The 27,659-nt window shown below is 47.5% G+C and overlaps 1 protein-coding gene across 1 annotated transcript in view; it reads left to right on the forward strand.

Moving 5' to 3' along the window:
* LOC142299118 (transmembrane protease serine 11D-like) overlaps positions 1–5,233 on the forward strand; it is a 165,354-nt gene extending 160,121 nt beyond the window's left edge. Inside the window, exon 13 of the mRNA XM_075341811.1 lies at positions 5,072–5,233. Within this exon, the coding sequence (XP_075197926.1) occupies positions 5,072–5,233 (162 nt within the window). The remainder of the gene's footprint in view (positions 1–5,071) is intronic.
* The last annotated feature ends 22,426 nt before the right edge of the window (positions 5,234–27,659 follow it).

Raw genomic sequence — 27,659 nt, forward strand, 5'->3', positions numbered from 1 at the left:
GGGCCTGGCCGCAACCATTTGGGCATCCGAAGTGGAGGTGGTCTCAGAGGAGCGGTTAAGCGACCCACGCCCCTATATCCCTGAGGGATCGGTCGATACGGCTGAGGGGCCGGCCTGCTGCTATCCACCACGCCACCTCCCTCACTGCCCATGCCCACGGCCACCGCCCTGACCGACCTGTTACCCCTGTCACCGGTAGTGGAGCCAGCAGCATCTGAGGGAGAGGGCCCAGACCTGCGACCCCTGGACCTTACCTTTGTCACCGCCCTGGCACCTGTCCCAACTTACATCCCGGCTGCGACGGAGATGACGGCAGCCCCGGCAGTCCGCCCGGCTGCAGCGGAGGCGATCCTCAACCAGAGGGCAGCACCGCAAGTCCCATCGACCGCTTCCAGACTCCAAGCCTCGGCTGAGGCACGGCGGGGATGCAGCTGCCAGGAGGCAGAGCAGGCCACATCACAGCGGGGCCCCTCACTACTGAAGGTACCGGTCGTAGCCGGCACAGAGGGACTCTGTCTGGGCCCATCCCCCACACCGCCTGAACCGGAGCAAGCAGAAGGTGCTCCACACTGGGAGTGGCAGCAACGGCAGCTGTGCCGCGGGATTGCTGTTTAAAGATGAGGAAAAGAGAAGTTGGGACCCTCAGCAGAATGAATGACAGTAAATCAAACCGAAGCTTTACCTGATTGACTGTGTGATTATTCCGGCCATTGCTGGCAAGTTGTCCCCGGAGGGACCCTGTGTGTTTTACAACTTGCATGAGAGACTACTCATGGACATGGCCGAGAACTGGCAGGCCACCCACGAACTGGTGGGCATGTAAATAAGTTGAAGGGTGATATTCCGTCGGAGCCGCCTTCGGAGAGGCAGATTGGAGGAAGGGCCCGCAGCAGAGCAGGCTGGGGCCCGACCACCACCAGGACCGGTGGCCATCCTCCGGGGGTCAGGGGTCCCCCAAGGACGTGGGGTCCCCTGAAATGACAGCCGGGTGCGAGTAACCGTACCCGTTCCCGCTCGGGCAGCCTGAACCTGGACTGGGGTCAAGGGGTGCTGCCCACTTTTTAGGGGCAGCGTGGTTGCTTGGGTGGGAGAGCGGAAGACATCCGTCCATCCGTCTGTTATTATTAAAAATGTTCTTGTTATATATGTGTAACGTTCAAGTGTCCTCACAAAAATGCTTATGTTTGAAAATGTTTACATGTTATTTATATTTTACAGTTTTTAAAAAGAAAAAGAAAACCGGTGATGGACGGGCAGCCCGCGGACGGTCTGCATTTCACCAAGGGGAAATGTGGCGCCCTGGCCTAGCCAGGTCGCAACAGATAACATACAAACACCCCCCACCCCATTAGACAGGGACACCAGCCAAACAAAAACCCTTGTTGCCTCCATCCAGTGTCTGATGTCCACACCAGGTGGGGCAGAGCCAAGTGGTTGGCCCCACCCACCGAGGTGTTCACAGGCCTGGAGGCGGGAAAAGTGACAGTTTAGTCCAGGAGGTGGAAGAGAGAGGAGTAAACACTTGGGTGTCTGGGTTTGTTGTCCAGGCACTGACAGCAAGGTTAGCAGACGGTGGTGGCCGTCTGCAGGAGTGGTGGAGCAACGCGGAACCGTAGGACCGGGGACGGGCGACTGCCCGCCGGTACCGACCGGGGAGCGAAATGAAGCCAACACACACAGGCAGGGCCATCGGACCCCGACCAGGCTTGGAGCCGCCGACAATAGTCAGATCCGAATGTGACTGGAACCCCAGGGGTTTCACAACAGCAAAAGTCCCGATTGAAGGCAACCGCCCACACCGTGAGGGTATACAGCTACCGCCTAAGGCTAGAGACCCAAGGGCCAGCGTCTGCGAGCAAACGGGCTCCTCCGGTACCCATACACCGGGGAGCGGACTACCGTTGGGAATCCATAGTAGTCAGAAAGAGAACATCAAGGTGCAGGGAAAGACAGCCGTCATCACTTGTCCGGGGAGAAGCACTGCAGCCGGCTGCGGGACCCGTCCATCCAGCCGTTTGGTTTACCGAGGACTTTGTACCTTTCTTGCTGAGTGAGTACATCCGTGCCATCCGGCACCGCGCCGCGCTGTCTCTGCAACCCTGCACCTCACCAACCCTGCCTCCCCGTCACAACATCACCGGGCCCCGGGACCACCGACCCCTACCCACGGAGGGGGAAAACAATATCCCAGCTGCTCCCTACCATCGCTCCCGGGATCCCCGTCACCAGCAGCGGTGGTGCCTATCTTCACCACGACCCGTGGGTGGCGCCACTGACTAAATCCCCCAAACCAACCACCCCTTTCACTCACGGGCGAGGAGCGCCGCTCGAGTCCCCGGATCTGGCCCACCGCTCGAGCCACCGAGCAGCAGCTGCAGCAGCGCCGGACCCGAGCGTTAGCGAGAGCGCAGCAGCGACGGCGTCCTCCCCGCCCGCGACATTTACGATCAAAATTGCGTGCAGCAGCCACCACAGCCTCCCAGACACTGTTCCGAGAGGTGTACAGTTTTTCCTCCCTGTAGATCTCACATTTTATGAGGGACCACAGGTTCTCTATGGGGTTCAGATCAGGTGAACAAGGGGGCCATCTCATTATTTTTTCATCTTTTAGACCTTTACTGGCCAGCCACGCTGTGGAGTAGTTGGATGCATGTGATGGAGCATTGTCCTGCATGAAAATCATGTTTTTCTTGAATGATAAGGACTTCTTCCTGTACCACTGCTTGAAGAAGTTGTCTTCCAGAAACTGGCAGTAGGTCTGGGAGTTGAGCTTCACTCCATCCTCAACCCGAAAAGGTCCCACAAGTTCATCTTTGATGATATCAACCCATACCAGTACCCCACCTCCACCTTGCTGACGTCTGAGTCGGAGTGATCTCTCTGCCCTTTACCGATTCAGCCTCTAGCCCATTCATCTGGCCTATAAAGAGTCACTCTCATTTCATCAGTCCATAAAACCTTTGAAAAATCAGTCTTAAGATATTTCTTGGCCCAGTCTTGCCGTTTTATCTTATGTTTCTGTCGCGGGCAGGGGGGATGACTGACCATGTCAGGGAAGGTTGCCCGAGGCGCTCGGATCCGGGATCGTGGCTGGGGCTCGAGTGGCAGCCCGATCCGGGGCTCATACAGCGGCCCGTCACCCACAACAAATAAAAGGGGGGTTATTTACAGGGGAAGAGTTTGTCAGTGACGCCACCCGTGGGTTGCGGTGAGGGTTGGTGACACCGCCGCTGTCTTGGTATGGGACGCCCGGGGCTGATGGAGCTGGGCAGCAAGGTGGAATCCCTTCCACGGGTAGGGGAGGTGTAGTCCCGGGGCCCAGAGGATGGTGCGGGATTGCAGGGAGCAGTCTTTAGGAATGGACCGGATGGTACCGGTGTACTCACTGTGGTAATAAATCACACAAAGTCCATGTGGTAAGCTAAGGCCGGATGCCGGGAGCCTCTGGAGGGGTGTGCTGGTCTCGCACACGGGTTGACAGGGCAGGGACCCTTCCTCCTGAACTTGTAGTTTCTTGTGTGTTGACTTAACCTGCATAAAACGGGAGAAATCCGCTCCCCAGTGTTTTGTGTACTGTGGGAGCCATTGCCCGCAAAATCTGACCCTTGGGATCTCTGTGGGTTCTGGTAGACACCTTATCCCCCGCGTTGGACTTCCGTTTTGCTCTCTGGGCTACTTGTGGGACAAAGTCTGGAACCTTGTCCCCTGCTGGCTGATTAACAAGGGGCTTGCAAACTTCCTCGTCCTAGGGTCCAGGCACCCCGACTGTGCACGGCCTCCGGACCGGATTCCCGCTGTCGGCACCGCGGCGAGCTACAACCCTGCCCCGGTCCACTTTAGGTCTCCCGCGACCGTATCTCCGTCACCTGTGGCCCTGCTCTGCCGTCTGCCACCTAGTCAGCTCAAGTAGTCCGGTAGTCCAGGGGCTCCAACCCCTGACCACCACTTCACACTCCTCTCCGCTCCACTGCCTAGACTAAACTCCCACTCTGACTTCAACTTTCACTAACTGACGTGTTCCCTCCCCTGACACCTCAGGACCCCAAGGTGGGCGCTCCCATCCGCCTGGTCCCGCCCACTGGTGTGTCCCTATTGTCCCAGGGGGGTGACTAGGCTTTTGTGGCTGGTGTTACCTGTGTGTAGTGTTGTGTTGGCAGAATCCCAAGGAGAAGGTGATTCCTGCACCCAGGAGGGGGTACAGTCATCTGTGACTACCTGGTTTTGCCAGGGCGTCACATTTCTTGCTCAAAGGTGGTCGTTTTTCAGCCTTCCTTATCTTGGCCATGTACCTGAGTATGGCACACCTTGTGCTTTTTGATACTCCAGTAACGTTGCAGCTCTGAAATATGGCTAAACTGGTGGCAAATGGCATCTTGGCAGCTCCACGCTTGATTTTCCTCAATTCATGGGCAGTTATTTTGCGCCTTTTTTGCCCAACACACTTCTTGCGACCCTGTTGGCTATTTGCCATGAAACGCTTAATTGCTCGGTGATGACGCTTCAAAAGTTTGGAAATTTCAAGACTGCTGCATCCCTCTGCAAGACATCTCACAATTTTGGACTTTTCAGAGCTCGTCAAATCTCTCTTCTGACCCATTTTGCCAAAGGAAAGGAAGTTGCCTAATAATTAAGCACACCTTATATAGGGTGTTGCTGTCATCACACCACACCCCTCCTCATTACAGAGATGCACATCACCTGATTTACTTAATTGGTAGTTGGCTGTCAAGCCTATACAGCTTGGAGTAGGACAACATGTATAAAAAGTATCATGTGATCAAAATACTCATTTGCCTAATAATTCTGCACACAGTGTATTCAGGCTCCATCCTATGCTGTACATATAGAGATCAGTGTAGTACTTCTATTAAAGGGGTTATCTCATGAAGCCAAACCGTGTCCATATACCTCATTTATGGGGTCCTATTATTACAACCATTGATGAAAGCTATTCCTCTTCTTGTAGACTTAATCACTTGATGAGGAATATCTAATAATGTTGATTTTATTTTAGAAACTCAATTTAATACACTGATCTAATAATAAAAAAATGTCTTCTCCTTTATTTTAGGGTGACTCAGGAGGACCTTTGGTTGCACTACAGTCTAATAACCGGTGGTCACTCATAGGAATTGTTAGTTTTGGTTATGGATGTGCCTTACCAAAAAAGCCTGGCGTGTACACTAGGGTGACATCTTTGCGAAGCTGGATACAACAAGAAACTGGTGTATAAATCGTCTAATATAAAATGGACAATATGTTATATTTTGAACATCCTACCATAGCAAGAATTCACCATTCAGATTTTTCGTTCTGTTCTAACACACATGAGGATACTTCAATAAGCCTTCAATTCCTGTCACTAATATCTATAAAATAGTTACAAATCTTCTGGTCAGACAAAGCTCACTGAAGAATTCACAGTTAACTTATTCTTCAACAACCAGCAATAGATCGCAGAATACATACACTATAGAAGGCAAATGGCACGAAATTTGTCATGAAATACAAATGCAAAAAAATGAAAAACAAACTAAAAAAAAAACTCCTAAAAGGTGTCCATGTCCTTTGAGGTAGTAAAATGTGATATTGCCAGACTGACTCCTATGGAGTTGACCTATCCGCAGAAAGATGCTGGATCATGGCTATACTTGAGAGGCACAATTCACCTTCAAGGCCAGTAGGTAGGCCTGAACTCATTTTTATTATGAGTACCAAATTTGAGATTTATCAGTTAAATATACAAAAAGGTAAAGGGAATCTATCAGGATTTCACAAAATGGACTATATGTCCATGTAGCTGTTTCAAAGACAAGTCCAGCAATAACTTTACTTGGCAAGTCCATCCATCTGGTACTCTGAATTCAGCACTTAAATTGATATGTAAATGAGGCTGAAGTGCTATGGTACAGTAGATCCAAAGGCTCTGTCACTCCAGCTCTATTCCCCTCTCAGCTATATCACCTCCTGCTTGACTGACTGACTCTATGCTGTGTGACTTCAGGCAAAGGAGGCATCAGTCAAGCAGAAGGAGGCAGCACTGGGCAGGAATAGAGCTGGAGTGACAGAGACTTTTCATCTACCATAGTCCTTTAGTTTTATTTGCATATCAATAAAAAGCTGATTTCTCAGTAATGGAGGAATGGACTGTAACACATAAATAGTTTTGGGGATGAAAATCCTTTAAGCAAAATGTGATCTTAAAGATGTGATGTTTAACCCCTCAACGATTGTGGGCAGTAAAATTACGTCCCAATGGTCATAGTGTTAATCCCACCTGGCTGCTGAGGGAGATCTGCGCACATGGCAGCTGATTTGTACAGCTGACATGTGTGCCTAGCAGAAACGAGCAGATCCGCGATCTGCCCGTACCTGTTAACCCCTTAAATGGCGCTGTCAAAATGTGACAGCGTTATTTTAATTGCAGTCGCGGTGAAAGTTTACTCACCGCAAGACACCGGAAGTCACGTGATGTGATCACGTGGATCTGATGGTTTTCATGGTAGCACAGGGTCATGTGATGACTCCTGTAGCTCACATGACTCACTTCCTGTTTCACCCGGCCGAGAGCTGTGTGAGACAGGAGATGAGCATATCTGGTGTTCACAGCTGTGTAGCTGTGATCAGCAGATATGGAAGAGCAATCAGACTGCTGATCCTTATAGTCCCAAAGGGGGACTAGTAAAATAAAAAAAAGTAAAAAAAAAAAGTTTTGAAAAATTCAAAAAATAAAAAGAATCTAAAAGTTCAAATTACCCCCCTTTTGCCCCATTGAAAATAAAAGGGTTACATTTTTTTTTTAAATATACACACATTTGGTATCGCTGAGTTTAGAAATACCTGATCAAAATATAAAATCAATTAATGTGATTGGTAAACGGCGTAGCAGCAAAAAAATTCCAAATGCCAAAATTACGTTTTTTGGTTGCAGCAAATGTTGCGCAAAATGCAATAACAGGCGATCAAAACATAGCATCTGCGAAAAAATGGTACCATTAAAAACAGCAGCTCGAGACGCAAAAAATAAGCTGTCACTGAGCTCCAGATCCCGAAAAATGAAAATGCTATGGGTCGCGGAAAATGGCGCAAAATGTGCGTCACTTTTTTTGGACACATTTTTTTTAACCCCTTAGATAAAAGTAAAAGTATTAATGTTAAGGTGTCTACGAACTCACACTGACCTGAGGCATCACACCCACTCATCAGTTTTACCATATTGTGAACACAGTGAATAAAAGATCTCAAAAACAATCGTGCAATCGCACTTTTTTTGCAATTTTTCCACATTTGGAATCTTTTTTGCCTTTTTCCGGCACACTGTATGGTAAAACTAATTTAAACATACAAACTCATTTTGCAAAAATCAAGCACTAACATGGTTATATTGACTGAAAAATAAAAACGTTTATGGCTCTCGGAAGAAGAATGACGAAAAAAAACAAAACCGGAAAGTTCAAAATCGACTGGTCATGAAGGGATTAATGTGTGAACTTAAACTCCTGGAATCATTTCAAATTATCACTATGTACTTCATTACCTGTTGCACAAGTAGTGATACATATTTTTGTATATAGATTGTTTTATTTATTAGACTGTCAAGTAAATAAAATATAGAAAGCTACATAAATGATTTATTGGCTTCTTTCTTCCCTGTCAGTACGCTAACAAAAAATTCCACTTTTAATAATGTTAAAGAAAGAGTTAATGAAGTTTCCAGTCAAACTGTTTATTTGACTTTTTGCTATTTTATCTTACCCCGTGCTCATACTGTGGAACCACTGTCCTACATCACTGAAGCAGAATGGTAATATATCTTATACTTGCAGGATATAACAGGATGGCAATAAATCCTTGTGCTCCCATTTCAGACAAGAGCTTAATGTTCCATTAGTGTCAGATGGTTTATGCCTAGTAATCCATTTACAGCGCAGGGCACAGAAGATTTAAAATGCAGTGGAACGCCTACTGGTATTTACTTGTGGAAAATCTACTGCATTTTCCACTGCTGGTAACAAATCTCATTCACAGGCTACAGCGTAAACTGACAAGCATTGCAGGTTTGAGATCCACAACATGTCAATTTAGGCTGCAGAAGTCAGAGGGAATTTCACCTGCTGCAATGCAAAGGTTCTCACACATATAACATTGCAGATATCGTTGTGGTAGGTCTGAAGTAAATTCATTCTATGGAAATGTGGTGCCCCTGAGGCTTCAGGCGCCACAGGGTATTGCACCTTCTTTAAGGGTTAATATCCATCTTGGGTTAGGAGGGGGGTTAACTGCCGATGCTTTCACAAAACCACACACACAAAACAAGGGCTTTCCCACAGGGGGTGGACTAGGGCAGACAGGATTGTTAGCCATCACAAAGCATGGGACTTCCCCAGTCGCTAGGACAACCACTGGGGGTGGGCACCACTTGGGTAAGAAGTAGGTTCAACCATGTCTCTTGAGCAGACTTTCCCAAGCACAGCTTGGGATAACATCTCGCACAGACAACAGTTTAGTGTTTCTCTTTCTTCATGGGGCCCGTGGCTTGGAGATGGAGGCTCAGCCTGGGTTCCAGATAGCAAACGGGGGACACTTCACTAGAAAGACTTCCACGGGCACAGGCGGTCACCTCCGACTATCCGGGATCGGCTTGAGCTCATCGTGGCAGAGACCGGTACTCTGGGGCAGCGCCTGAACTACCAGTGAGTAAAAGACCTGGAACCGCAGCTCCTGCCTCTGCCTCTCATTTGCCGTCGCCGTTGCCCAGCACTGCGGCGCTAACGGGGACTACCACCACTCCCGTTCATACTCCATCATCCTCCCCGGGGTAACCCCGCTCCGCCTGTGGGGAGCGATACCATCCCGGCTGCGACCTTCACCGTCAGCCCCGGAGAGCAGAACCCGCAGCGGCGGCCCATCTCTGGCCACGGACCACAGGTGGCATCACAATCTAAAAAGACTTTCCTCACCGTCACTACCCCCATCCTGCATCCTTTCTCCCGTCCACCGTCTCCTCTCCCTCCTGTACGTCTCGGGGTCACGAAACCGGGCCAGGCCTGCCCATGACGACACAGAGGTTATGCACCCCCGGACCGGCGACAAGTCGGTTAAAATCCCCTCGACCCCAGGGTGTCACATAAACCTAGCCTATGAAATGTTAAAGGGAATCTGTCAGCAGGATTTTGCTATGTAATCTGAGAGCAGAATGAAATGGGGTAGAGAGAGCCTGATTCCCATGTTGTGACCATCTAGTCTGTTTGGTGTATTTTGGAGTTTTCTCAGTTGCACTGTATATGTAGCAGTGCTCAGAATGCTGAGCTCTATATAACTTTGCCCACACCCCTGATTGACAATGCACGGTATACCCAGGAAGCTGCCAATCAGTGGTAGGCACAGGGTTAAACAACTTAGCTGGACTAGCTTGCAAATAAGACCTTGTCCTCTAGTGATAATGTCCTGCTAATAAACTGATTGTATTGAAACTACACAGCCCAGTAAGGGAGCAAAGGACATATCCGTGGAATCAGGCTGCTCTCAGATTAAATAGCAAAATCCTGCTGACAGATTTCCTTTAAAACATAATTATGGTTGCAGAGTGTTGAGAAAAACTTTGTTGTATTAAGTAAATGATCTGGTTAGTAGCCTATGGTCCCAAGACTGGTAAGTGCTCCAATCCTTCTCTATAGGGCTCTTCTCCACTTACGATTTCTACGTGAGAGTGCGATCAGATAGAAAATCGGATCGCACTCGCACCAGTGTTAAGCTATGAGGCCATGTCCTCTTGCTAAATGTTTTACGGCACGTCTCGTGCTCTTGGTGAAATCACAGCATGCTGCGATTTCACCGAGTCTCAGCTCTCGCACCCCCATGCAATCCTAAGGGAGCGAGAAAAAAATCAGAATTCGGGTGGCATGCGCATATCATACAGATGGCATCCGCATGTCACACGGATCCTTGACACTTGCATACCGCGTCAGACTGGCTACCGGAGGAAACCCAGTAATACCAGGCCTAGCCGCGGTTACATGCACTGAACTCCGGAGCTGTCACCTGAGCTCCAGAGCGCAGCCTGAACAGCGAGTGCCGAGTGATTGATTCCCCGGCGATTGCTGTTCAGTTCAGCACAGCTGCAGACAGACCAGGCTGATCTCTGGAGCTCAGGTGACAGATCCGGGGTTCAGTGCAGGTAACCGTGGCCAGGACTGGTTTTACTGTAGATTCCTCCGGTAGCCAGTCTGACGCGGAATGCATAAACACTCACATAGCACTCGCATGACGCTCGCATGTCATACGGATGCTATGTGAGGAAAAAACCACACACTGTACGCAGACCACACGCAGGACACTCGACTCACATTTGTAGCCGAGTGTCGCTGTGAATTTGTAAACGCAAGTGGAGAAGAGCCCATAAACATAGCCTTATGTCATCTCCTTTGCCCTAATGGACAGCTGCAGCTCTGGAACTCATCACTGTGGCCTGTACAGAAATCTTGGCAGGTGTTATGTGCATACAGCATGTGTGACACTCTCTCTCCGCTGTGGGCAATGGCTGCATAGATATACTGAACCCGTGAATTAGGCTAGGTTCACACAGAATTTTCCACTAAATTCAATAGCCTCTTCAGAACCCCCAGAACGCAGGATTTGGGCGTATAGGAGATGGTCACGCTCCCTCCTTACTATTTTATACTATTTGTCTGTGTTGTGAATATAATGTGTTTTAGGTACCAAGTATGCTGTTAATGTATTTGATAAAATGACTACTGCTGCTAATGAAGTTCGGGTTCCCGATGTAGTAGAGTCGGGATCATGTAGCGGCCAGCGCCACCTAGTGATCGTGCAATAGCAGCGGTGGATTAGATGGTAGATAAGACAGGGGAGGAGTGACAGATGGTCAGAGAAACAAGCCTTGTGAGGGCAGTTCTGCAAAAGGATTCGAAAAGTAAAGACGTGGCACGGTGTTAGGAGTCAGTCAGGGAATTGTGAGGTAACATCTTAAAGGTCCGGAGAGTACGGGTCACCCTGGTGGGCTCCGGGAAGTCGAGCGACTAGACAGAAACTAGAGAAGAAGCATGGGGGAACGGAGGAACAGGTGCCTGGTAGCTTGTGAACGAGATCCAAGATAGTGGGGATAGGTCGAGTGAGTGTACCCCAAAAACACAGTAACTGCAGAACCGTCAGGAGTGAGGCCATGTCTGGTTTGCTAAGAGTACTCAGTGTCATGTGTTTGTTTACTGCATCTACAATGGAGACTGGCTGCGAGGCGATGGAAATCAACACTAAGAAAATAGCAAGTGTCGCATACCCTACCCAAAGTCATACGTCATACACCACACACACTGAAGGGGGCTTTACACGCTACGATATCGTTAATGTTTTATCGTCGGGGTCACGTTGTTAGTAACGCACATCCGGCGTCATTAACGATATCGCAGCGTGTGACACTTACCAGCGACCTTAAGCGACCTCAAAAATGGTGAAAATCATTCACCATGGAGAGGTCGTTCCAAAACAAAAAATCGGTAATGGTTGATTATCGATGTTGTTCGTCGCTCCTGCGGCAGCACACATCGCTGTGTGTGACACCACAGGAGCGAGGAACGTCTCCTTACCTGCCGCCGGCCGCAATGTGGAAGGAAGGAGGTGGGCGGGATGTTACGTCCCGCTCATCTCCGCCCCTCCGCTTTGATTGGCCGGCCGCTTAGTGACGTCGCGGTGACGTCGCTGTGATGCCGAATGTCCCTCCCCCTTGAGGGAGGGATTGTTCTGCAGTCACAGCGACGCCGCCGACCAGGTAAGTGCGCGTGACGCTGCCATAGCGATAATGTTCGCTGCGGCAGCGATCACACAAAATCGCATGCACGACGGGGGCGGGTGCTTTTGCGTACGATATCGCTAGCAATTGCTAGCAATATCGTAGCGTGTAAAGCCTGCTTGACTCTCTCTGGCGAAGAAGTGTGGCGCCTCCACGGCCCGGCATTCGTACCATCCTTCAGGTGTATGCACCGATAGGGCTATTTGCTATAATGATGCAAATTAAATCACAGTGAGCGCGGTCATGCATCATTTTTGCATGCAGGCAACTCCAAAATACGATTCGGGATGGGCACCTCTCTTGGGAGTACTTGCTGCACTTATGCATTCATTTTTGTTTTATCTACTATGCACACAATGTGTATAAGGATTATCTATCTGGCTCCTCATGTGTTCGCATTGTGTGAACCATTCATGTTATCTCTGACATGTTTGGAATGCTTTGTGTATAGGTAGATTTTTCAGGACTCCTATAAAGCCATTATCTATTCACTGGATTATACCTCTACATAGAATTGTTTCACCTTGATACATTATACCATAGTTTGTGTCACAATTTGATGCTGTCCCTTTTGACATTCTAGACACATACATAGCCGGCCTCCCCCTAATATATTTTATATATTCTGTGATGAACCCCCACCCCCTAATGAGGTCAAACTTTGCAACAGTACCTTTGTGGAGCTTTCCCCGGGTCGATGGACGGGGCCGTCGAAGGCGCTCCTTGTTGGCCAGATTCCTCCGTTCCACCTTCGCCAGCTGAGCCCGTCGCTTACTTTCTTCAGCAGCTAGCTAGACAAGGGTGGCCTAGCGGTACTCCTCTGTGTCTGTGTCCACAACCATGGACTTCCCAGTCGCATCCGCAAAGGAGTTGTCGTAGGACTTCTCCCACATCAGTCTCAGGTGGGTGTCCTCCGGTTTTACGGTGTGAGCCTCAGCTCCCGTTCTCCACAAGCTCCCCATTCAAAGGCAACAAGTTCTTCTGCTACCGATGCTAGGGAAATGTTGCAGGTGGTCTGGTCGACGGTAGCCTGTTCTGTGGCTACCTGGCAAGCGGCAGGTCTGATCTTCCCCACTCTAGTCATTGTCAGCCTGGGCGTTGGCTGCCGGGTTTGAAACAGCGGGGTCGTCGGTCACCGGGATATCAGCTACCGGGTTCTCTGCTGCCTGGTCATCGGCGGCCGGCTCCAGGGTTGGGTCACAGTCCTCCCGATCAAGGGCTGGAGCAGGCAGACTAGGCGGTGGTTTCTGGACTGCGTCGCTTTTGGCAGGGGCAACCAGGTCAGTTATCACCCCTCCGCTGTGCTCTTCCTCCAGGTGTAGTGGTCTTGGGCGAGTGTATCATCACCGCCACCGAGCCCATCATAGAAGCCTCCCATTTCTTGTTTGTGTATGTGTAAATCAGCATCAACCTTCCCTGGACCCAAGATAAGTACTATACCCTAATGGGGGTGCAGAACTCTGTGGCGCCTGAAGCCGCAGGGGTGCGACATTTACCATAGTAATATGTGATCCCTAGAAGACACAGTAAAACCTTCTGAGATTTTAGTTGAACACACTCCTTAATAGTTGGATCTTTGAGTGAGTGGTCATAACTAGAGTTTGATGGGCCACGGTGCAAAGTTTGGACCTGTTCCCCCCCTCCCCTCTGCCACGTACACTGACACTTGGGGTACGGGATAGTGACGCTGACGCTTGGCTCTTTCTCTCAGCACCCAGATTTCCCATGATCTGAAATCCGTCTATCAGCACCCAGCTTTCCTATGTTCTAATATCCATCTTGTCCTCGGCACCCAGCTTCCCCATGCTCTGCTATATATCTTTCCCATATCAGAGTATGGAAAAGCTGGCTGCTAAGGGAAATAGCCTTTTTCCCTCAGCACAAAACTTTCCCATCCCATGCTTGTATCTCTGTCTACCCTTGTATATAGTTCTCCAAATACAATAATGGCCCCCACATAACCTTCCATATAGTATAAAGGGTCCCACATAACCCTTCATATGTTATAATGCACCCCTATAGTCCTCCATGTTTTATAATGCATTTCCCATAGTCCTCCATGTATAAAGTAGCCGCTATAGTCCTCCATATATTATAATGCACCCCCATAGTCCTCTATATATTATAATGCAGCCCCCATAATCCTATATGTATTATAATACAGTCCCATAGATCTTAGGCTGCTTTCACACTTGCGTTGAACGGCATCCGTTGCTATCCACCGCCTTGAAGAATTACGGTAACCGTTGCAGGAAACCGTTTATTCCTCATAGACTTCTATTAGCTACGGATAGCAACGGATGGTCTTGCGCATCAGTTGTTTTGTCGCTGACCGTCAGTGACCATCGGGCGGAGGGAACGCTGAATGTAGCGTTTTTTTGTTGCTGTAAAAAAACGCACTCTGCAGGATTCCGTTGGGATCCGTTACGAGGCATAATGAATGTCTATGGTGCCGGATTCCGTCGCCATGCGCTTGGCGACGGATTCCAGTGCAGGATTCCATCACGTTCTACTGAGCATGCTCAGCATGTCCAGCAGAACGTTCTAAATCGTTTAAAAGCACTCCCGGTCTCTCTCTCTGTCTGTCGGTCTCTCTCTCTGTCAGTCGGTCGATCTCTCTGTTGGTCTATCTCTCGCTCTCCGTCAATGTCGGTCTATCTCTCGCTCTCTGTCAATGTCGGTCTTTCTCTCTCTCTGTCGGTCTGTCTCTCCCTCTCTCCCCCTCTCTCATACTCACCGATCAATGTCGCAGCAATGCACAGCTGCCACACTGCTCTGGCAGCTTTTCCTCTTTTGAAAATGCCGGCCGCTCATTATTCCATTTAGTATTCACTGCTTCCCCGCCCATCGGCGACTATAATTGGTTTTAGTCAGACACGCCCCCACACTGAGTGACAGCTGTCTCACTGCAACCAATCACAGCCGCCGGCGGGTGGGTTTATAAAGTGCAGTACAATAAATAAATAAATATTTAAAAAAAAAATGGCGTGCGGTCCCCCACAATTTTGACACCAGCCAAGGTAAGGTGAAGGCTGGTATTCTCAGGATGGGAGCCCCACGTTATGGGGAGCCCCCAAGCCTAAAAATATCAGCCAGCAGCTGCCTGCAATTGCCGCATCCATTAGATGCGACAGTCCCAGGACTCTACCCGGCTCATCCCGAATTGCCCTGGTGCAGTGGCAATCGGGGTAATAAGGAGTTAATGGCTGCCACTTAGTCCTAGGTTAATCATGTCAGGCGTCTATGAGACCCCCTCAATGATTAACCTGTAAGTGAAAGTAAATAAACACATAGTTTCATAGTTTTTAAGGTTGAAGGGAGACTCTAAGTCCATCTAGTTCAACCCATAGCCTTAAATGTTGATCCAGAGGAAGACAAAAAAAAAACCCAATGTGTCAAATAAGCTCCAATGGGGAAAAAAATTCCTTTCTGACTCCACATACGGCAATCAGACTAGTTCCCTGGATCAACACCCTGTCATAAAATCTAATATACATAACTGGTAATATTATAATTCTTCAAGAAAGGCATCCAGGCTCTGCTTAAATGTTAGTAGTGAATCACTCATTACAATATCATGCGGCAGAGAACTCCATAGTCTCACTGCTCGTACAGTAAAGAATCCTCGTCTGTGATTGTGATTAAACCTTCTTTCCTCAAGACGTAGCGGATGCCCCCGTGTTCCAGTCGCAGGCCTAGGTGTAAAGAGATCTTTGGAAAGGTCTCTGTACTGTCCCCTCATATGTTTATACATTGTGATTAGATCCCCCCTAAGCCTTTGTTTTTCCAAACTAAATAACCCCAAGTTTAATAACCTGTCTTGGTGTTGCAGCCCACCCATTCCTCTAATAATCTTGGTCGCTCTTCTATCTACCTGTAAGATTATGCTATTTATAACCTTCTATACTTTTGCTATCAAGAAAAGCATCCATTCCTCTCTTAAACTCATTCAGTGAGTTGGCCATCACCTCTTCTTCAGGAAGAGAGTTCCAGAGCCTCACTGCTCTTACTGTGAAGAACCCTCTTCTATGCTGATGTAGGAATTTTCTTTCCTCCAATCGAAGAGAATGCCCCCTTGTTCTTGTCATAGTCCTTGGTACAAACAGATCATGGGAGAGATCTCTATATGGCCCTCTGATATATTTGTACATGTTTATTAGGTCTCCCCTAAGTCTTCTCTTTTCTAGAGTAAATAGACCTAATTTTGATAACCTTTCCATGTATTGTAATGCACCCACTCCATTTATTATTTTAGTAGCCCGCCTCTGAACCCTTTCAAGTTCAGTAATGTCTTTCTTGAGCACCGGCGCCCAAAATTGCACACAATACTCCAAGTGTGGTCTGACGAGTGATTTGTACAGAGGGAGAATGATGTTTTCATCTCGTGCCCCCAGACCTCTTCTAATGCATCCCATCACCCTATTTGCTTTGGTGGCTGCTGCCTGACACTGGGCACTCCAATTTAGCTTCTTATTGACTAAGATGCCTAAGTCTTTTTCCATGTCTGATTTCCCCAGCAGTTTCCCATTTAGTAAGTAATCGTAGCATCTGTTTCCCCTTCCCATGTGCATAACCTTACACTTATCTGTGTTAAACCTCATTTGCCATTTTTCAGCCCAATTCTCCAATTTACTCAAATCCATCTGTAGTTGCAAACTGTCCTCCTTTGTGTTAACTACCTTACATAGTTTTGTATCATCTGCAAATACTGATATTTTACTCTGTAAACCATCCACCAGATCATTAATAAATATATTAAATAGTAGGGGGCCCAATACAGACCCCTGTGGCACCCCACTAGTAACCCTGGCCCAATCTGAGAATGCGCCATTAATAATCACTCTTTGTTTTCTACCACTAAGCCAGCTACCTACCCATCTACACACATTTTCCCCGAGCCCAAGCTTTCTCATTTTACTTAGCAGTCTTTTATGTGGGACAGTGTCAAATGCTTTACCGAAGTCGAGATAAATGACATCCAATGATTCTCCTCGGTCCATGTGAGAGCTTACATCCTCATAGAAGCTGATCAGGTTAGTTTGACAGGAGCGATCCTTCATAAATCCATGTTGATATGGAGTTAAACAATTATTAACATTGAGACATTCCATAATAGTATCCCTGAAAAACCCTTCAAACATTTTACCCACAACAGATGTTAAGCTTACCGGCCTATAGTTTCCAGGATCCCTTTTACACCCTTTTTTGAATATTGGTACCACATTTGCTAGCCGCCAATCCAGTGGAACAGACCCAGTTTCTACAGAGTCTTTAAATATAAGGAATAGAGGCCTGTCTATCACATTACTTAACTCCCTTAATACCCGAGGGTGAATGCCATCAGGGCCTGGTGATTTGTCAATTTTAATGTTACTAAGTCGGTTCTGCACTTCTTCCTGGGTTAGGCAGGTCATACTTAATGAAGCGTTTACATTATCACTCTGCATTTCCCGTGGCATATGCTTTTCCTGTGTGAACACAGTTGAGAAAAAAGTATTTAAAACATTTGCTTTTCCCACATCGCTTTCTATGATTTTACCCTCATTGTTCTTTAAAGGGCCAACACAATCAATTTTAATCTTTTTTCTGTTTATATAATTAAAGAATAGTTTGGGATTTGCTTTGCTTTCCTTAGCAATGAGTCTCTCAGTTTCTACTTTTGCTAAACGTATTTGTTTTTTACACATTTTATTTTTTTCTCTATATATTTATAATGCTTCTTCGCTGCCTTCTTGTTTTAGCTTTTTAAATGCCTTTTTCTTATTATTCATTGCCCCTTTTACATCCTTATTTAGCCACATTGGTTTTCTCCTGTTCCTAGCCCTTTTATTTCCATATGGTATGGCTCGCTCGCAGTGGGTGTTTAATACCGATTTAAAAATTTCCCACTTATTTTCTGTGCTCCCATTTTTGAGGACATTGTCCCAATCAATTTGGCGAAGGTCTTCTCTAAGCTGATCAAACTTTGCTTTCCTGAAATTCAGTGTTTTTGTAACCCCCCTCCAAGGCACCTTACTGAAGGACAAGTGGAATTGTATTATATTGTGGTCACTATTCCCAAGGTGCCCATCCACTCGTACGTCTGTTATTCTATCTGGCCTGTTGCTTAAAATTAAGTCCAGAAGGGCTGCCCCTCTAGTTGGGCCCGGCACAAGTTGGGACAGATAATTATCCTTAGTTACTGACAGAAGCCGGTTTCCTTTCTGAGATACGCAGGTCTCAGAATCCCAGTCTATATCGGGGTAGTTGAAGTCCCCCATAATAATCACCTCATTGTGATTTGCTGCTTTGTCTATTTGTTTCAATAACACATTTTCAGTAGTTTCTGTTATATTTGGTGGCTTATAACAAACCCCTATAAGGATTTTATTAGTTTTCCCTCCTTGTATCTCCACCCATAGAGACTCCACCTCTTCATTTCCCTCTTGAATATCTTCTCTTAGTCTGGGCTTTAAACTGGACTTTATATATAGACAGACTCCACCCCCTTTCCTTTTTTTACGATCCCTCCTAAACAATTCATATCCTTGCAGGTTAGCCGCCCAGTCATAACTGTCATCTAACCATGTCTCAGTTATTCCTACTATGTCGTATTTTTCCTCATACATTACCAGCTCCAGTTCCTCCATCTTATTGGTCAGGCTTGTTGCATTGGTCAGCATGCAGGAAAGAAGTTTTGCTCCCCTTTTCTTAGCTTCCTCCTTAGTACCCTGTCTTGGGTCCTCTTTACGGCATCTAGTGCCCTTGATTAGTTTGTCCTTCTGCTGCATGTTCTTGTTTGCTGTTTTTTCTCCCATCCCCTCTTCTTCTAGTTTAAAGCCCTACTGATGAGTGTGGCAAGCCTTCTGGCGAACGTGTGTTTCCCAGGTTTTGTGAGGTGTATCCCGTCTCTTGCGAGAAGTCCATCGTAGAGGTAATTCACTCCATGGTCCAAGAATCCAAATCCTTGCTGCCTGCACCATCGTCATAGCCAGTTGTTCAAATCTAGTATCCTATTCCATCTTCTAACACCATGGCCATCAACTGGGAGGATTGATGAGAAAACAACCAGTACGTTCCGTTCCTTTATTTTCTTCCCCAGAATTTCAAAGTCTTCACAAATAGTTGGTAGATCATTGGCCACATCCTTGATTTTTGCTCCCGGGAGGCAGCATACTTCTCATGCGGTTATGTCCGGCCTGCAGATAGTTGCCTCCGTGCCTCTTAGTAGTGAGTCGCCCATAACTACCACTCTTCTTTTCTTTCTGGACGCACTGCTTGTTGCTCCTGAGTGTTTTTGAGTGTCTTTTGTTTCTGCTTTTGTTGACAAAGTAACTTCTTTTGATGATACTGTGTCTTCTCCTGCAGATATGGTATCATCCTGAGCTGTGCCATTTTCGTTCTCCAGCATGAGGGCTTCATATTGGTTGCTAAGCTGTGTGGGTGGTGACGACCACTTGATACGCTGGCTTCTTTTGGTCACATGTGTCCACTTTTCAGCCTCAGTATGTGTTCTGAAGCTTTTCTCACTTTCCATATCCTGAATGATTGCTTCTGCCTCGTCTAAGAAGTCCTCATGTTCTTTAATTAACTTCAAAGTTGCTATTCTTTCTTCCAGTCCCTGCACCTTTTCCTCTAAGAGGGCAACAAGTTTGCACTTTTGACAGGTGAAGTTGGATTTTTTGTGCTGCAGATCCGTAAACATGTAGCATGTGTTGCAGGTGACCATGTGGATTTTCTTCTCTTCCATATTGCTGATGTAGTGTATAATAGGCGAAAGTCGCGCACCGTCAGGCGTGCGGTTTTGCATTGTCCTCAAACAGCGAGACCCGGCAAGTCCCAGCAATCGATCAGCTTACGGCGACTCTTCTCCTCTTCCCAGAATGCACTGGGAATATGCAAATGAGCTTCCTGCTTCTCCAATCCCAGGTTTACATACACCTGAAAAAATATTTTATTTGGAATGAAAGATAAAAACACCCTCTTTCACCACTTTATTAATCGCCAAATACACCTCCAGGTCCGGTGTATTCCAAATGAGGTCCCGCGACGCATCCAGCTCTGCTACATGAAGCTGACAGGAGCGGCTGTAGAACACCGCCACTCTCTGTCAGCTCCGGGCAGCAACTGAAGGGAGTCGCGCTGTCAGCGGGGACGTCACTGAGGTGAGGTGTGTGTGGTGATGATGGGAGCAGTAGTGCCGGTGTGTGTGCGGTGATGATGAGTGCGGTAGTGCCTGCTTGTGTGCGGTGATGATGGGTGCAGTAGTGCCTGGGTGTGTGCGGTGATGAGTGCGGTAGTGCCTGCGTGTGTGCGGTGATGATGATGGGGGCGGTATTGCTTGCATGTGTGCGATGATGATCAGTGCGGTAGTGACGGGGTGTGTGCAGTGATGATGGGGGCGGTAGTGCCGATGTGTGCGGTGATGATGGGGGTGGTAGTGCCTGGGTGTGTGCGGTGATGATGAGTGCGGTAGTGCCGGGGTGTGTGCAGTGATGATGATGGGTGCGGTAGTGCCGGTGTGGACGGTGATGATGGGGGCGGTAGTGCCGATGTGTGTGCGGTGATGATGAGTGCGGTAGTGCCAGGGTGTGTGCAGTGATGATGGGGGCTCGCTCTCTCTCTCGGCTTAACGCAACGCGTCATTTCACAGGAATCCGTTGCCTTTATATCACACTATTTACAACAGATCGTCACATGCGTCACACAATGCATTGTGACGGATGCCGTTCAACGCAAGTGTGAAAGTACCCTTAATATTGTATTATGCAGCCCCATAGTTCTCCATGTATAATGTACCCCTATAGTCTATGTATAAGGTGCCCTTCATATTGTATTATGCAGCCCCATAGTCGTCCAAGTATAATGTACCCCTATAGTCCATGTATAAGATGTCCTTCATATTGCATTTTGCAGCCTCATAGTTCTCCATGTATAATGCACCCCTATAGTCCATGCATAATGCTCCCCTATAGTCATGTATAAGGTGTTTTTCATATTGCATTATGCAGCCCCATAGTCCTCCATGTATAATGCACCCCTGTAGTTATGTATAAGATGTCCTTCATATTGCAATATGCAGCCTTATAGACCTCCATGTATAATGCAGCCCCATAGACCTCTATGTATAATGCAGCCCCATAGGCCTCTGGCCACCATGTACTCACTGATTAAATAAACAAAAAAAAAAAACCCAAGTGCTCACCTATCCTTGTTCCTCTGCTACTCTGGTCAGATCGTCCTCTGTCTTGTGCTCTTCAGTCTCAGCACAGCAGTCACACAGTTGTGACGCCACCGTGCTCAGCTGCACGGAGACGTCGAGCACAAGCACATTAAGAGAATGATGAAGGAGCAGAGTGTGCTGCTCGATGCTTCATCATTGCTGTTTGCAATGGTGGGTGAGGGGGGCCCGATGCCACTGGTGATCCTTACTCATGGGCCATATAGCAGCCCCATCATCTGCCACAGAACAGCAGAGCTCCTCTCACACAGAGAGGAGTCGGCTGAAGGACGGGTGCCGGGCCCCTAACCCTGCAGCCCAGTCACGATGGCGACCTCTTTGACCACCATCGGTCGTACGCCCTTGGTAACAACACATCTGTGTGATATTGGGCATGGACTCCATAGACCTGCTAACACTTTTATTGCATGCACCATGATCTTTCACACAGGTATTCGACACTAGACACTTTATACCTATGGTTACACTCTTACATTGATACTTTGCTTGCTCTCTACTTAATTAGCCTGCATTTCTACCGCATTACCATGGTAACTATCATACTGTTAACCTTTAAACAGCTGCTGATCTGCAGGGCGGGCAACAGGCCCTTAACACCTCGGACCCGGTCGCAATGGCGACCTCTGCGACCGCAGTCATTACGCTCCTCCCTTTTAGGGTATGTGTACACGATCAGGACCCGCTGCGTCCTGGGTGCAATGGGTCCTGACCTGTGGGGCCACAAGTCTCCACCGCAGGAAAATGCAGGAGACCACTGCAGCCCGTGTCCACAATCAGGGTTTGGGGTGCAGTGGTCTCTTGCTTGTGTTCACCCTACGGAGAATGCTTGCGACTCCGTAGCAAAGAATTGACATGCTTGTGGCTCAGAAAGGCGCACCACAGGTCAGTTTTCTAGAATTCCCACAATGTAGAGTTTTGGAAGCATTGAAAACACGCTGCATCCAAAACGCTGCAAACACTGATCATGTGCACGAACCCTAAAAGGACAACATATACCCCCAGAAGTTTTCTTATTGAAACAGAAAAACACATTTTTCAAGCTGCGCAAACAGAGAATTGTGTTTGCAATAGCTGAAGAAAAAAAGACATGGACTGCACATCCAAAAATAATCAGGTGATCTAGTGCCACTAGGCAAAAATTGATATAACTGAACATGAGGTTCTTAGTTTAACATTTCAATCAGACTGTATGAAGCCCACTTCCATGTCACAGCAAGCCTTTGAGAGGGTCCCTACATTATTAAAGCCTTAGCCCCTTCACGACCATGGATGTATATATACGTCCTAGGTTGTGTCCCCCCTAGTAACATCGGTGAGCCCGCGGTAATCCCCGCACATGTCAGCATACATGTGGGATTTACAGGCACGGATGGATCATTGATCCACCCGTGCCTGCTTACCACTTAGATCACACTGTCAAAATCTGACACCACAATTTAGAAGGCTACTGTGGGGATAGCGCCGTTCCCCACTGCCATTGGTGGCCCCGTGACGTGATCACGGGGTGCCAATGCGTTGCCATTGTAGCGTGGGGTCAGCTTATGACCCCTAATGCTAGCATGACATATTTCTTGTGAGAGCCGACAGAGCGCCAGCACTCACAGGGACGTTCCATTTCTGCTGATCAGAGATGTGCTGCTCTGATCAGCAGAAATGAGCAAGCGGTCAGACTGTGCAGTGATAAAGTCCCCTAGGGGGACTAGTAAAATCAATAAAAGAAAAAGTTTTAAAAAATATGAAAAGATTAAAAAAAACCTAAAAGTTCAAATTGCCCCCTTTTACCTCATTGAAAACAAAACATCAAAAAATACACACATATGTGGTATCGCTGCATTCAGAAATGCCCAATCTATCATAATATAAAATCAATTAATCTGGTCAGTACATGGCAAGGAAAATTAAATGCCAAAATTACGTTTTTTTGATCGCTGCAACATGTATTAAAAAGGCTATAACAGGCAATCAAAAAGCAGTTGCTGCGTGGAGGTGATAGGAGCGGCGGTGAGTAGCGCAATCAGCTGAGCTGTCACTGAGGTTACCCGCGGCCACCGCTGGATCCAGTGACAGCGGGTAACCTCAGTGACAGCAGCTGATCGCGCGGCTGTCTTCATTACCTGCGTGGAGGTGACCGGAGCGGCGGTGTCTTCTGCAGCTCCGGTCACCTCCATGCAGCAGCGCTGGAAGCGACGCTGGAGCATCCTGGATTACGCCGGACATGGAGGGCTTTTTGGGGCTGATTAAAGTGGTTAACCAGGGTATATGTTTGTGTTTTTTATTTCTAATAAAGGATTTTTTCGGGTGTGTGTGTTTATTTACTGTAATTTACAGATTAATCATGGAGGGTGTCTCATAGACGCCTGACATGATTAATCTAGGACTTATTGGCAGCTATGGGCTGCCAATAACTCCTTATTACCCCGATTTGCCAACGCACCAGGGCAAATCGGGAAGAGCCGGGTACAGTCCCAGAACTGTCGCATATAATGTATGCGGCAATTCTGGGCGGCTGTTGGCTGATATTGTTAGGCTGGGGGGCTCCCCATAACGTGGAGCTCCCCATCCTGAGAATACCAGCCTTCAGCCGTATGGCTTTATCTGGCTGGTTTTAAAATTGGGGGGAACCGCACGCCGTTTTTTTAAATTATTTAATTATTTATTTCACTACACAGTATAGACACGCCCACCGGCTGCTGTGATTGGGTGCAGTGTGACACCTGTCACTCAGCGTGGGGGCGTGTCTCACTGTAACCAATCATAGGCGCCGGTGGGCGGGGAAAGCAGGGAATACGAGATTGTTTAATGGGCGGCCGGCTTTTTCAAAACAGTAAAAGCCGCCGGAGCAGTGTGAACGCCGTGCAGCGCCGGGGATCGGGGATCGGTGAGTATATGAGAGAGGGGGATAGACTGACATGGACAGAGAGTGAGGGACAGAGATAGTGACCGACTGACAGAGATTAGTGAATGACAGACATTGTGAGGCGCTTCAGAACGCAGCTTTTCAGCTGCGCTCTGAAGCAGACCTTTTTTAAGCTGCGGTGCAGAGCGCACACCTGCGCACATAGCATCAGACACCAAAATCGTATGAGGGATGTCACACGTTACAATTGACTAGGTTCGTGCAACAAAACGCTCAATTCTAGAGAATGATACGATGTGTTTGCGATCAACGGTTTTGCGCTCAATCCTGATCGCAAGTAGATGTCACACGCAGATACCTCACAAACGATGCCGGATGTGCGTCACTTACAACTTGACCCCAACGACGGATTGTGAGATATATTGAAGCGTGTGTAGTGGGCTTTAGAGAAGGGGCTTGCAACCGTCTTCTAACTAGGGTCCAGGTACCCCACCTGTGCACGGTTTCCGGACCGGATCTCCGCTGTCGGTACCGGCGGTCTCCAACCCTGTCCCGGTCCACTTTGCATTTCCCGCGACCGGACTCCCATCGCCTTTGGACATGGTCTACTGCTTGCCACCTATCTAGTAAACCAGGGCCACTACCCTGTCTACCCTTCACTAGGCTCAGCTTTCCTTTGACAGTCTGTCACTGTCACTCCTCTCCACTCCTCTCAAACTTCAACTTAGACTCAGACTACACTAACTTGTTCGCGCCCCCGGATCCTCAAGACCCCTAGGTGGGCGCTCCCAATCCGCCTGGTCCTGCCCACTGGTGTGTCCTTCCTACCCTGGGGGGGTGGCTAGGATTTTGTGGCTGATGGGACCTGGCGTGGGAAGGTGTTATGTGGGGTGTAGTACTCTTCTGTGACCACCTGGCGGTGCCAGGGCATCACATAAAGCACCAGTAAGTGCAAGGACACCTTCTTAGGCTGCTTTCAGACATCAGTTTTTTGGCATCAGGCACGATCCGGCGAAAAAACTGATGTGACGAATCCGGCGAAAAAACGGATCAGTTGCATCAGTTTTTTTCATCAATTCCTTCAGTTTTTTGATGGATCTGTTGTGTTACTGAGCATGCTCAGTTCAAAAATCCGGCAGCCGTATCCAGCGTACATAGGCTTCCATTATAAAACATGCCGTACGGCGCAATACTTTTTTTGCCGGAGACAAAAACGTTCCCCTCAGCTTTCCATCTGGCTGCCGGACAAGCTAATTTTGCCGGATCCGGCAGAAATTTCTTGAGAAAATGGTTGTAACTTTCTGCAGATATTTCCCAGCAAAACCTATGGCAAAAAAAATTAGCTGTGCGCACACTATGTTTTTTTCTTAAGAACATTCTTTCAGTAGATTTTCCTAAGAAAAAGAATAAGCATGTCACTTCTTTTCTGCAGCTAACTGCGTTATTCACTCCATTGACTGTAATGTAATCATCAGGACTATTTTTTCAATGTCTTTTGTGTAGGATCGGATGGCACATAGAAGCACTTCCGTGTGCATCCTATCCTACAAAAAACACATTGGATGCCGTATGTCCGCTCCGTTATTATGTAACATGTCCTATTTTGTTCCGTGATAACGGACCGTGACTCATTACAAGTCAATGAGCCCGCAAAATCCCCAGAAGCCGCATGGAAACACTTCCGTGTGACCTCCGTCTCGTGCCCGTGCAGTCTGTGTCCCGCTCCCTGCCAGCCCCGCGGCTGCCCGCACTGCAGTATCAGCAGCTTCTCACACAGCAGTGCGGGCAGCCGTGGGAATAACGAGCGCTGCTGTCAGGAGGTTAGATGAGATCATTACCTGCTGTGACTATCTCCTGCTCTTCTGATGTCAGCGCTGTCACTGACTTCCATCGCCCGCCGCTTTCTCACATCATGTCTCACGGCGGCTGGAGACTGTCAATAGCGTTGACGTCACGGGCTCCCGCGATTCTTCGCTGTGAACGCGGCAGGCATAGAAGTCAGTGACAGCGCTGACGTCAGGAGTGCAGATCGTCACAGCAGGTAATGATCTCATCTAACCTCCTGACAGTAGCGCTCGTCATCCCCTGCAGTGACCTGGGCTGACCTCATGATGTTAGCTCAGGTCACAGCACTACTTTCCCAGCCAATGGAGAACATTCTGTTCTTCATTGACTGGGACTGTGACTATTGTATGGATCGTTGTGGGGCCCCCTTATTGGATTACGCCGGACCCAGATTTGATTGTTCTTTTAAATAAATTGGTGAAAGAGGGAATGTTTTGGGAGTGTTTTTTCAAATAAAGCTTTTTTTGTTGTCTTTTTTTTTTTTTTATTACTGACTGGGTTCGTGATGTCAGGTATCTGATAGACGCATGACATCACTAACCCCAGGACTTGATGCCAGGTGACATTACACATCTGGCATCAACCCTAAATAATCCTCACGTCGTTTTTTTTTTTTAATTATTTATTTTTTGGCTAAATACAAGGCTAAGCACCCTTTAGTGCCACATGAAAGTCACAAAAGGGTGCCAGCTTAGAATATGCAGGGGGGTAGGACATTATATAGGTCTTTCTCATCTATTATCTATCTAGCTATCTATCTATTCATCTATCCATCTTTCTATCTATCCATTATCTGTCTATCTATCTATCTATCGATTATCTATCTATTATCTATATTATGTATTGCTGTTAAAGCATTAAAAAACGCAGGAACAAACCTGCAAAAAAACGCACCAAAACGCGGTAAAAACGCATGCGTTTTTTGGTGCGCTATTGGTGCGTTTTTTTAATGCAGGTGCGCTAATCCTTCACGCTCAAGAAATTTCTTGAGAAAAATCCTTTTTCTAGTGTGAACATAGCCTAATGATATGTTTCACTACTACATTGGTGAGAGGTGTATCATCAATGACTTTCATAGGAAAACTTATTATTAGCAAAGGTAAACGAAGATCTTTTGCCACCTTGGCAGCAACAACATTTTCTGCTGAGCCGGTATCAGCAAAGGCTATAAGCTGTGAATCATGCACTTGCAAACTTCAAACGGACTCTGAAAACTCATCTGTTCAGAAATGCCTATAATCTACAATGACCTCACTGCCCCACCACCGTGCGGAGCTGCCGCCCCACCACCGTGCGGAGCTGCCGCCCCACCACCGTGCGGAGCTGCCGCCCCACCACCGTGCGGAGCTGCCGCCCCACCTACACCCCACCTACTGTCTCCTCCCCAAAATCCTTTAGGATGTAAGCCCGCAAGGGCAGGGCCCTCTTCCCTCTGTGCTAGTCTGTCCATTGTAACGTGTATATGTATTCTGTATGTAACCCCCTCATGTACAGCACCATGGAATCAATGGTGCTCTATAAATAAACAATAATAATAATAATAAGCCACACAGATTGTTAAAAGAATGATGAAAAAAAAATCAGGAAGCAATTTTTCATAATAATAAGATAATACTTGTACACCTACGTGCAGGGGCGGACACTGATAGCTTGGGGCCCCTGTGCAAGAAATTGTACCTGGGCCCCCCCATATATAATCAGTACAGACCACATGGACACACCTCATTCAAAGAGTTTTTTCTTTATTTTCATGACTCTGAAAATTGTAGATTCACATTGAAGACATCAAAACTATGAATTAACACATGTGGAATGAAATACTTAACAAAAAAATGTGAAGCAACTGAAAATGTCTTATATTCTAGGTTATTCAAAGTAGCCACCTTTTGCTTTGATTACTGCTTTTCACACTCTTGGCATTCTCTTGATGA

Source organism: Anomaloglossus baeobatrachus, chromosome 1 (genome assembly GCF_048569485.1).
Source record: "Anomaloglossus baeobatrachus isolate aAnoBae1 chromosome 1, aAnoBae1.hap1, whole genome shotgun sequence".
Lineage (NCBI taxonomy): Eukaryota > Metazoa > Chordata > Amphibia > Anura > Aromobatidae > Anomaloglossus > Anomaloglossus baeobatrachus.